Genomic DNA, 11,691 nt, shown 5'->3' with positions numbered 1-11,691 from the left:
TTAGATCATTATCATTTGATATGTAAATGTTTAACTTTTTCCAATTTAAATATACATTTATAATCTGACTTAAATTATTAATATTTAAAATGTACATTCTATAGTTTAAATATATTATTATAATTTAATATTTAAATGTTTTACTGTTTATAAATTGAAATGCATTTATAAATTATTCAGTTACCACATCTTTTGACTGATGAATTTCTGACATTTGTAAAAAAAAAATAATAATAATAATTTAGAGAGATTTCACTGACACAAAGTAAAACATTATATTCAATATCCAACTTGCAATGACTTTATTAACTTCTCCAGGCCTATCAAAAAACACACATATAAAACTGATTAATCAAAAAACACACATAAAACTGATTAATATTTCCATATGCACATGACAATTTAAAACACGCTTCTCTGAGAAGGCTTTTATTCGCAATGTCTCGAGTTGCACAAATATAGACTTTTCCCTTACAAAATCTAATTATTTACAAACTCATCATTATCGGTCACACAAAAAACGTTAAAAACGAGTTCCTCTGCAGGGTCAAATGAGTCCTGATTTCCTGACCCATGTGAACGTCAGAAATCCTCAGGTGTGTGTGGAAACGTCTTTAGTGTTGCAGAAGTCAGATGTCAAGCTCAGGTGTGTGTGTGAACGTCTTTAGTGTTGCAGAAGTCAGATGTCAAGCTCAGGTGTGTGTGTGAACGTCTTTAGTGTTGCAGAAGTCAGATGTCAAGCTCAGGTGTTCTTTCATGATTTGATGCAACATTTGGTTTGTTTACACAGGAAGTGTCCGCTTGAGGAATGAATCAGACCTTCATCCTTCAGGAAACTCCTCTGGTGTTTATCACACATTCTCCTGTGTGTGTGTGTGTGTGTGTGTGTGTGTGTGTGTGTGTGTGGAGCTCAGTCGTCTGGTTCTGTAACACACTGCTCCACGATCTCCCGCAGGTTGGGGTTCTCCATGGCGGCCGCCACGCGCTCCTTATCGTTGATCTGTTTGTTAACTGAGAGAGGACGACAGGTAATGAGAGAGAGGACGACAGGTCATGAGAGAGGACGACAGGTCATGAGAGAGGACGACAGGTCATGAGAGAGGACGACGGGTAATGAGAGAGGACGACGGGTAATGAGAGAGGACGACGGGTAATGAGAGAGGACGACGGGTAATGAGAGAGGACGACAGGTAATGAGAGAGAGAGGACGACAGGTTATGAGAGAGAGAGGACAGGTAATGAGAGAGAGAGGACGACAGGTTATGAGAGAGGACGTCAGGTAATGAGAGAGGACGACAGGTAATGAGAGAGAGAGGACGACAGGTTATGAGAGAGAGAGGACAGGTAATGAGAGAGAGAGGACGACAGGTTATGAGAGAGGACGTCAGGTAATGAGAGAGGACGACAGGTAATGAGAGAGAGAGGACGACAGGTTATGAGAGAGAGAGGACAGGTAATGAGAGAGAGAGGACGACAGGTTATGAGAGGACGACAGGTAATGAGAGAGAGAGGACGACAGGTTATGAGAGAGAGAGGACAGGTAATGAGAGAGAGAGGACGACAGGTTATGAGAGAGGACGTCAGGTAATGAGAGAGGACGACAGGTAATGAGAGAGGACGACAGGTTATGAGAGAGGACGAAGGGTAATGAGAGAGGACGACAGGTTATGAGAGAGGACGACGGGTAATGAGAGAGGACGTCGGGTAATGAGAGAGGACGACAGGTAATGAGAGAGGACGACAGGTAATGAGAGAGGACGACAGGTAATGAGAGAGGACGACGGGTAATGAGAGAGGACGACGGGTAATGAGAGAGGACGACGGGTAATGAGAGAGGACGACGGGTAATGAGAGAGGACGACGGGTAATGAGAGAGGACGACAGGTAATGAGAGAGGACGACAGGTAATGAGAGAGGACGACAGGTAATGAGAGAGAGGACGTCAGGTAATGAGAGAGAGGACGTCAGGTAATGAGAGAGAGGACGACAGGTAATGAGAGAGGACGACAGGTAATGAGAGAGGACGACAGGTAATGAGAGAGAGGACGTCAGGTAATGAGAGAGAGGACGACGGGTAATGAGAGAGGACGACGGGTAATGAGAGAGGACGACAGGTAATGAGAGAGGACGACAGGTAATGAGAGAGGACGACAGGTCATGAGAGAGGACGACAGGTCATGAGAGAGGACGACAGGTAATGAGAGAGGACGACAGGTAATGAGAGAGGACGTCAGGTAATGAGAGAGGACGTCAGGTAATGAGAGAGGACGACAGGTAATGAGAGAGGACGACAGGTAATGAGAGAGGACGACAGGTAATGAGAGAGGACGACAGGTAATGAGAGAGGACGAAAGGTAATGAGAGAGGACGACAGGTAATGAGAGAGGACGTCAGGTTATGAGAGAGGACGACGGGTAATGAGAGAGGACGACAGGTTATGAGAGAGGACGACAGGTAATGAGAGAGGACGACAGGTAATGAGAGAGGACGACAGGTTATGAGAGAGGACGAAGGGTAATGAGAGAGGACGACAGGTTATGAGAGAGGACGACGGGTAATGAGAGAGGACGTCGGGTAATGAGAGAGGACGACAGGTAATGAGAGAGGACGACAGGTAATGAGAGAGGACGACGGGTAATGAGAGAGGACGACGGGTAATGAGAGAGGACGACGGGTAATGAGAGAGGACGACGGGTAATGAGAGAGGACGACGGGTAATGAGAGAGGACGACAGGTAATGAGAGAGGACGACAGGTAATGAGAGAGGACGACAGGTAATGAGAGAGGACGACAGGTAATGAGAGAGAGGACGTCAGGTAATGAGAGAGAGGACGACAGGTAATGAGAGAGGACGACAGGTAATGAGAGAGGACGACAGGTAATGAGAGAGAGGACGTCAGGTAATGAGAGAGAGGACGACGGGTAATGAGAGAGGACGACGGGTAATGAGAGAGAGGACGACGGGTAATGAGAGAGAGGACGTCGGGTAATGAGAGAGAGGACGACGGGTAATGAGAGAGAGGACGACGGGTAATGAGAGAGAGGACGTCGGGTAATGAGAGAGGACGACAGGTAATGAGAGAGAGGACGACAGGTAATGAGAGAGGACGACAGGTAATGAGAGAGGACGACAGGTAATGAGAGAGGACGACAGGTCATGAGAGAGGACGACAGGTAATGAGAGAGGACGACAGGTAATGAGAGAGGACGTCAGGTAATGAGAGAGGACGTCAGGTAATGAGAGAGGACGACAGGTAATGAGAGAGGACGACAGGTAATGAGAGAGGACGACAGGTAATGAGAGAGGACGACAGGTAATGAGAGAGGACGACAGGTAATGAGAGAGGACGAAAGGTAATGAGAGAGGACGACAGGTAATGAGAGAGGACGTCAGGTAATGAGAGAGGACGACAGGTAATGAGAGAGGACGACAGGTAATGAGAGAGGACGACAGGTAATGAGAGAGGACGACAGGTAATGAGAGAGGACGACAGGTAATGAGAGAGGACGACAGGTTATGAGAGAGGACGGACGACAGGTAATGAGAGAGGACGGACGACAGGTAATGAGAGAGGACGGACGACAGGTAATGAGAGAGGACGACAGGTTATGAGAGAGGACGACAGGTTATGAGAGAGGACGACAGGTAATGAGAGAGGACGGACGACAGGTTATGAGAGAGGACGGACGACAGGTTATGAGAGAGGACGGACGACAGGTAATGAGAGAGGACGGACGACAGGTAATGAGAGGACGGACGACAGGTAATGAGAGAGGACGACAGGTTATGAGAGAGGACGACAGGTTATGAGAGAGGACGACAGGTAATGAGAGAGGACGGACGACAGGTTATGAGAGAGGACGGACGACAGGTTATGAGAGAGGACGGACGACAGGTAATGAGAGAGAGGATGACAGGTTATGAGAGAGGACGACAGGTAATGAGAGAGGACGACAGGTTATGAGAGAGGACGGACGACAGGTAATGAGAGAGGACGACGGGTAATGAGAGAGGACGACGGGTAATGAGAGAGAGAGGACGACAGGTAATGAGAGAGGACGACAGGTAATGAGAGAGAGAGGACGACAGGTTATGAGAGAGAGAGGACGACAGGTTATGAGAGAGGACGACAGGTAATGAGAGAGAGAGGACGACAGGTTATGAGAGAGGACGTCAGGTAATGAGAGAGGACGACAGGTTATGAGAGAGGACGACAGGTTATGAGAGAGGACGACGGGTAATGAGAGAGGACGACGGGTAATGAGAGAGGACGACGGGTAATGAGAGAGGACGACGGGTAATGAGAGAGGACGACAGGTTATGAGAGAGGACGACGGGTAATGAGAGAGGACGACAGGTTATGAGAGAGGACGACAGGTAATGAGAGAGGACGACAGGTAATGAGAGAGGACGACAGGTTATGAGAGAGGACGAAGGGTAATGAGAGAGGACGACAGGTTATGAGAGAGGACGACGGGTAATGAGAGAGGACGTCGGGTAATGAGAGAGGACGACAGGTAATGAGAGAGGACGACAGGTAATGAGAGAGGACGACGGGTAATGAGAGAGGACGACGGGTAATGAGAGAGGACGACGGGTAATGAGAGAGGACGACAGGTAATGAGAGAGGACGACAGGTAATGAGAGAGGACGACAGGTAATGAGAGAGGACGACAGGTAATGAGAGAGAGGACGTCAGGTAATGAGAGAGAGGACGACAGGTAATGAGAGAGGACGACAGGTAATGAGAGAGGACGACAGGTAATGAGAGAGAGGACGACGGGTAATGAGAGAGGACGACGGGTAATGAGAGAGAGGACGTCGGGTAATGAGAGAGGACGACAGGTAATGAGAGAGAGGACGACAGGTAATGAGAGAGGACGACAGGTAATGAGAGAGGACGACAGGTAATGAGAGAGGACGACAGGTCATGAGAGAGGACGACAGGTAATGAGAGAGGACGACAGGTAATGAGAGAGGACGTCAGGTAATGAGAGAGGACGACAGGTAATGAGAGAGGACGACAGGTAATGAGAGAGGACGACAGGTAATGAGAGAGGACGACAGGTAATGAGAGAGGACGAAAGGTAATGAGAGAGGACGACAGGTAATGAGAGAGGACGTCAGGTAATGAGAGAGGACGACAGGTAATGAGAGAGGACGACAGGTAATGAGAGAGGACGACAGGTAATGAGAGAGGACGACAGGTTATGAGAGAGGACGGACGACAGGTAATGAGAGAGGACGGACGACAGGTAATGAGAGAGGACGGACGACAGGTAATGAGAGAGGACGACAGGTTATGAGAGAGGACGACAGGTTATGAGAGAGGACGACAGGTAATGAGAGAGGACGGACGACAGGTTATGAGAGAGGACGGACGACAGGTTATGAGAGAGGACGACGGGTAATGAGAGAGGACGACAGGTTATGAGAGAGGACGACAGGTAATGAGAGAGGACGACAGGTAATGAGAGAGGACGACAGGTTATGAGAGAGGACGAAGGGTAATGAGAGAGGACGACAGGTTATGAGAGAGGACGACGGGTAATGAGAGAGGACGTCGGGTAATGAGAGAGGACGACAGGTAATGAGAGAGGACGACAGGTAATGAGAGAGGACGACAGGTAATGAGAGAGGACGACGGGTAATGAGAGAGGACGACGGGTAATGAGAGAGGACGACGGGTAATGAGAGAGGACGACGGGTAATGAGAGAGGACGACGGGTAATGAGAGAGGACGACAGGTAATGAGAGAGGACGACAGGTAATGAGAGAGGACGACAGGTAATGAGAGAGAGGACGTCAGGTAATGAGAGAGAGGACGTCAGGTAATGAGAGAGAGGACGACAGGTAATGAGAGAGGACGACAGGTAATGAGAGAGGACGACAGGTAATGAGAGAGAGGACGTCAGGTAATGAGAGAGAGGACGACGGGTAATGAGAGAGGACGACGGGTAATGAGAGAGGACGACAGGTAATGAGAGAGGACGACAGGTAATGAGAGAGGACGACAGGTCATGAGAGAGGACGACAGGTCATGAGAGAGGACGACAGGTAATGAGAGAGGACGACAGGTAATGAGAGAGGACGTCAGGTAATGAGAGAGGACGTCAGGTAATGAGAGAGGACGACAGGTAATGAGAGAGGACGACAGGTAATGAGAGAGGACGACAGGTAATGAGAGAGGACGACAGGTAATGAGAGAGGACGAAAGGTAATGAGAGAGGACGACAGGTAATGAGAGAGGACGTCAGGTTATGAGAGAGGACGACGGGTAATGAGAGAGGACGACAGGTTATGAGAGAGGACGACAGGTAATGAGAGAGGACGACAGGTAATGAGAGAGGACGACAGGTTATGAGAGAGGACGAAGGGTAATGAGAGAGGACGACAGGTTATGAGAGAGGACGACGGGTAATGAGAGAGGACGTCGGGTAATGAGAGAGGACGACAGGTAATGAGAGAGGACGACAGGTAATGAGAGAGGACGACGGGTAATGAGAGAGGACGACGGGTAATGAGAGAGGACGACGGGTAATGAGAGAGGACGACGGGTAATGAGAGAGGACGACGGGTAATGAGAGAGGACGACGGGTAATGAGAGAGGACGACGGGTAATGAGAGAGGACGACAGGTAATGAGAGAGGACGACAGGTAATGAGAGAGGACGACAGGTAATGAGAGAGAGGACGTCAGGTAATGAGAGAGGACGACAGGTTATGAGAGAGGACGGACGACAGGTAATGAGAGAGGACGGACGACAGGTAATGAGAGAGGACGGACGACAGGTAATGAGAGAGGACGACAGGTTATGAGAGAGGACGACAGGTTATGAGAGAGGACGACAGGTAATGAGAGAGGACGGACGACAGGTTATGAGAGAGGACGGACGACAGGTTATGAGAGAGGACGGACGACAGGTAATGAGAGAGGACGGACGACAGGTAATGAGAGGACGGACGACAGGTAATGAGAGAGGACGACAGGTTATGAGAGAGGACGACAGGTTATGAGAGAGGACGACAGGTAATGAGAGAGGACGGACGACAGGTTATGAGAGAGGACGGACGACAGGTTATGAGAGAGGACGGACGACAGGTAATGAGAGAGAGGATGACAGGTTATGAGAGAGGACGACAGGTAATGAGAGAGGACGACAGGTTATGAGAGAGGACGGACGACAGGTAATGAGAGAGGACGACGGGTAATGAGAGAGGACGACGGGTAATGAGAGAGAGAGGACGACAGGTAATGAGAGAGGACGACAGGTAATGAGAGAGAGAGGACGACAGGTTATGAGAGAGAGAGGACGACAGGTTATGAGAGAGGACGACAGGTAATGAGAGAGAGAGGACGACAGGTTATGAGAGAGGACGTCAGGTAATGAGAGAGGACGACAGGTTATGAGAGAGGACGACAGGTTATGAGAGAGGACGACGGGTAATGAGAGAGGACGACGGGTAATGAGAGAGGACGACGGGTAATGAGAGAGGACGACGGGTAATGAGAGAGGACGACAGGTTATGAGAGAGGACGACGGGTAATGAGAGAGGACGACAGGTTATGAGAGAGGACGACAGGTAATGAGAGAGGACGACAGGTAATGAGAGAGGACGACAGGTTATGAGAGAGGACGAAGGGTAATGAGAGAGGACGACAGGTTATGAGAGAGGACGACGGGTAATGAGAGAGGACGTCGGGTAATGAGAGAGGACGACAGGTAATGAGAGAGGACGACAGGTAATGAGAGAGGACGACGGGTAATGAGAGAGGACGACGGGTAATGAGAGAGGACGACGGGTAATGAGAGAGGACGACGGGTAATGAGAGAGGACGACAGGTAATGAGAGAGGACGACAGGTAATGAGAGAGGACGACAGGTAATGAGAGAGGACGACAGGTAATGAGAGAGAGGACGTCAGGTAATGAGAGAGAGGACGACAGGTAATGAGAGAGGACGACAGGTAATGAGAGAGGACGACAGGTAATGAGAGAGAGGACGACGGGTAATGAGAGAGGACGACGGGTAATGAGAGAGAGGACGTCGGGTAATGAGAGAGGACGACAGGTAATGAGAGAGAGGACGACAGGTAATGAGAGAGGACGACAGGTAATGAGAGAGGACGACAGGTCATGAGAGAGGACGACAGGTCATGAGAGAGGACGACAGGTAATGAGAGAGGACGACAGGTAATGAGAGAGGACGTCAGGTAATGAGAGAGGACGACAGGTAATGAGAGAGGACGACAGGTAATGAGAGAGGACGACAGGTAATGAGAGAGGACGACAGGTAATGAGAGAGGACGAAAGGTAATGAGAGAGGACGACAGGTAATGAGAGAGGACGTCAGGTAATGAGAGAGGACGACAGGTAATGAGAGAGGACGACAGGTAATGAGAGAGGACGACAGGTAATGAGAGAGGACGACAGGTTATGAGAGAGGACGGACGACAGGTAATGAGAGAGGACGGACGACAGGTAATGAGAGAGGACGGACGACAGGTAATGAGAGAGGACGACAGGTTATGAGAGAGGACGACAGGTTATGAGAGAGGACGACAGGTAATGAGAGAGGACGGACGACAGGTTATGAGAGAGGACGGACGACAGGTTATGAGAGAGGACGGACGACAGGTAATGAGAGAGGACGGACGACAGGTAATGAGAGAGAGGACGACAGGTTATGAGAGAGGACGACAGGTAATGAGAGAGAGGACGACAGGTAATGAGAGAGAGGACGACAGGTTATGAGAGAGAGGACGACAGGTAATGAGAGAGAGGACGACAGGTAATGAGAGAGAGGACGACAGGTAATGAGAGAGAGGACGACAGGTTATGAGAGAGGACGACAGGTAATGAGAGAGAGGACGACAGGTAATGAGAGAGAGGACGACAGGTAATGAGAGAGAGGACGACAGGTTATGAGAGAGGACGACAGGTAATGAGAGAGAGGACGACAGGTAATGAGAGAGAGGACGACAGGTTATGAGAGAGAGGACGACAGGTTAGCCAGTGAAGACACAGAGATCAGAGATGATCAAACTCAGCTCTACAATTCTATATATATATATGATTAATTAAAAATTATTAAATAAAATCATGCATTTAATTTTTCATAAAATGCATTTTATATATATATATATAATGTATTTCATGTGTATTTATGAATAAATTCATATATTATATACTTAAATTTTTTTATAAATTATGAAAATTTAAATTATTAAATCAAATTATTTTTAAATATATATATATATATATATATGACTATTATTATTAAATAACATTTCTAATAAAAATGATTAAATACAATTTAATAATTTAATTTATCATAAATATATCAAGCATTTTGTGTGTATTTATGAATAAATTATTTACTTTTAAATTGTTTATAGATTATGAAAATTGTAATATTATTAAATAAAATATTTTATATATATATATATATATATATATATATATATATATATATATATATATATATATATATATATATATATATATATATATGAGATTATTATTAAATACTAAATTTAAAATCATTTATAATTTAATAATTTAATTTATCATAAATATATAATGCATTTTGTGTGTATTTAACATAATAATTCATTCATATTTACTTTTAAATTTGTTTATAAATTATGAAAATATATAATTTTATTTATACATATGATTTTATTATTATTGATTTTTAATTAATCAAATGATTTAATTTATTAAATTAAGAATTATTATTAATATAAGAGTTAAAGAAAGATTTCATTATTCAAAACATTCATTATCCATAATGCATTCTATGTGTATTTATCAATAAATTATTTATTTATAAATAGGTTAATACATTTTATAAAAAAATAATAATAATAATAGTAATTATATGATTTTATTATTATTATTAAATAACATTTCTAATCATTAAAACTAAGTGAATGTACAGCGAGGTTGTTAGTGAAGTGTCCAGGGCAGATGTAAGAGGCTTGTGTTGTGTTTCAGCTGCTGAACTCACTGTCCTCCTCAGTGGAGTGTGTTCCCTCAGTTATGGAGATCTCCAGCTGAGGGAAGAAAGCCAGAGGAAGAGGACATCACACACAGAGCTTTCATCAATCTCATTACAAACATACCGCTTACACTCAAAAAAATGCTCTAAAAGCAATTGGGTCGTTTTAACCCAGCGGATGGGTTAAATGTTTGCTTAAAACGACCAAACCGCTGGGTTAAAACGACCCACTTGGTGGGTTAAAATAACCCATTCGGTGGGTTAAATCTATCCAATTCACTGGTTTAAAACGACCCACACGTTCGCTGGGTTAAAACGTCCTAATCGCTGGGTTAAAACGTCCTAATCGCTGGGTTAAAATGACCCAACCGCTGGGTTAAAATGACCCAACCGCTGGGTTAAAACGACCCATTTGCTGGGTTAAAATGACCCAATTCCCATTCGCTGGTTTAAAATAACCCATTCTGTGGGTTAAATCTATCCAATTCGCTGGTTTAAAACGACCCACACGTTCGCTGGGTTAAAATGACCCACTCGCTGGGTTAAAACGTCCCAATTGCTGGGTATAAATGACCCACTCGCTAGGTTAAAATGACCCATTCCCATTCGCTGGATTAAAATAACCCATTCTGTGGGTTAAATCTATCCAATTCACTGGTTTAAAACGACCCACACGTTTGCTGGGTTAAAACGTCCTAATCGCTGGGTTAAAACGTCCTAATCGCTGGGTTAAAACGACCCAATCGCTGGGCATAAACGACCCATTCGCTGGGTTAAAATGACCCATTCCCATTTGCTGGGTTAAAACGACCCATTCGCTGCATTGAAATGACCCATTCTGTGGGTTAAATCTATCCAATTCGCTGGTTTAAAACAACCCACACGTTCACTGGGTTAAAACGTCCTAATCGCTGGGTTAAAACGACCTAACCGCTGGGTTAAAATGACCCATTCCCATTTGCTGGGTTAAAACGACCCATTCGCTGCATTGAAATGACCCATTCTGTGGGTTAAATCTATCCAATTCGCTGGTTTAAAACAACCCACACGTTCACTGGGTTAAAACGACCTAACCGCTGGGTTAAAACGACCCATTTGCTGGGTTAAAATGACCCAATTCCCATTCGCTGGTTTAAAATAACCCATTCTGTGGGTTAAATCTATCCAATTCACTGGTTTAAAACGACCCACACGTTCGCTGGGTTAAAATGACCCACTCGCTAGGTTAAAATGACCCATTCCCATTCGCTGGGTTAAAACAACCCATTCTGTGGGTTAAATCTATCCAATTCGCTGGGTTAAAACGACACATTCGCGGAGTTAGTCCATTTTCAACCCAGCTTGGGTTGTTTTTAACGCAGCATTTTTCAGAGTGTGCTCTTCCTCTTGTTTCCCAGTATAGCTCCTCCAGTGGGAGAGAGACCCTGACGCACCTTGTGTTTGAAGGGCAGGCAGCGCTGGAGCTTGACCTGGAGGCACAGACCTGAGGAGAGAGAGAACAGCACCAGTGAGTTAGACTGGGTCCAGTGGGTCAAGCACAGATCATGAGGATAATAAACTCTACAGACTGCAGTGTTTCTGTTACTGAGAGGAACACATTACACATCATGAGCGTCCTGATATTGAGCCGGTTCTCCACTGGTCCTCCTTGAGCACTTGAACTGTAACTACATACACATGTCGATGT

The 11,691-nt window shown here is 46.0% G+C and overlaps 1 protein-coding gene across 1 annotated transcript in view; it reads right to left on the bottom strand.

Moving 5' to 3' along the window:
- Nucleotides 1–285: 285 nt before the first annotated feature.
- ciao2a (cytosolic iron-sulfur assembly component 2A) overlaps nucleotides 286–11,691 on the bottom strand; it is a 16,424-nt gene continuing 5,018 nt past the window's right edge. The window contains exons 3-5 of the mRNA XM_079809198.1: nucleotides 11,438–11,487; nucleotides 10,014–10,059; nucleotides 286–1,011 (exon numbers count right to left, since the gene is read on the bottom strand). Coding sequence (XP_079665324.1) covers nucleotides 911–1,011; nucleotides 10,014–10,059; nucleotides 11,438–11,487 — 197 coding nt within the window. The 3' untranslated portion in view covers nucleotides 286–910. The remainder of the gene's footprint in view (nucleotides 1,012–10,013; nucleotides 10,060–11,437; nucleotides 11,488–11,691) is intronic.

This window comes from Gobio gobio (assembly GCF_949357685.1).
Source record: "Gobio gobio genome assembly, chromosome: 25".
In the NCBI taxonomy this organism is placed as follows: Eukaryota; Metazoa; Chordata; class Actinopteri; order Cypriniformes; family Gobionidae; genus Gobio; species Gobio gobio.
Note: the sequence above shows the minus strand (reverse complement) of the source record. Positions and strands in the feature narration are given on the sequence as shown.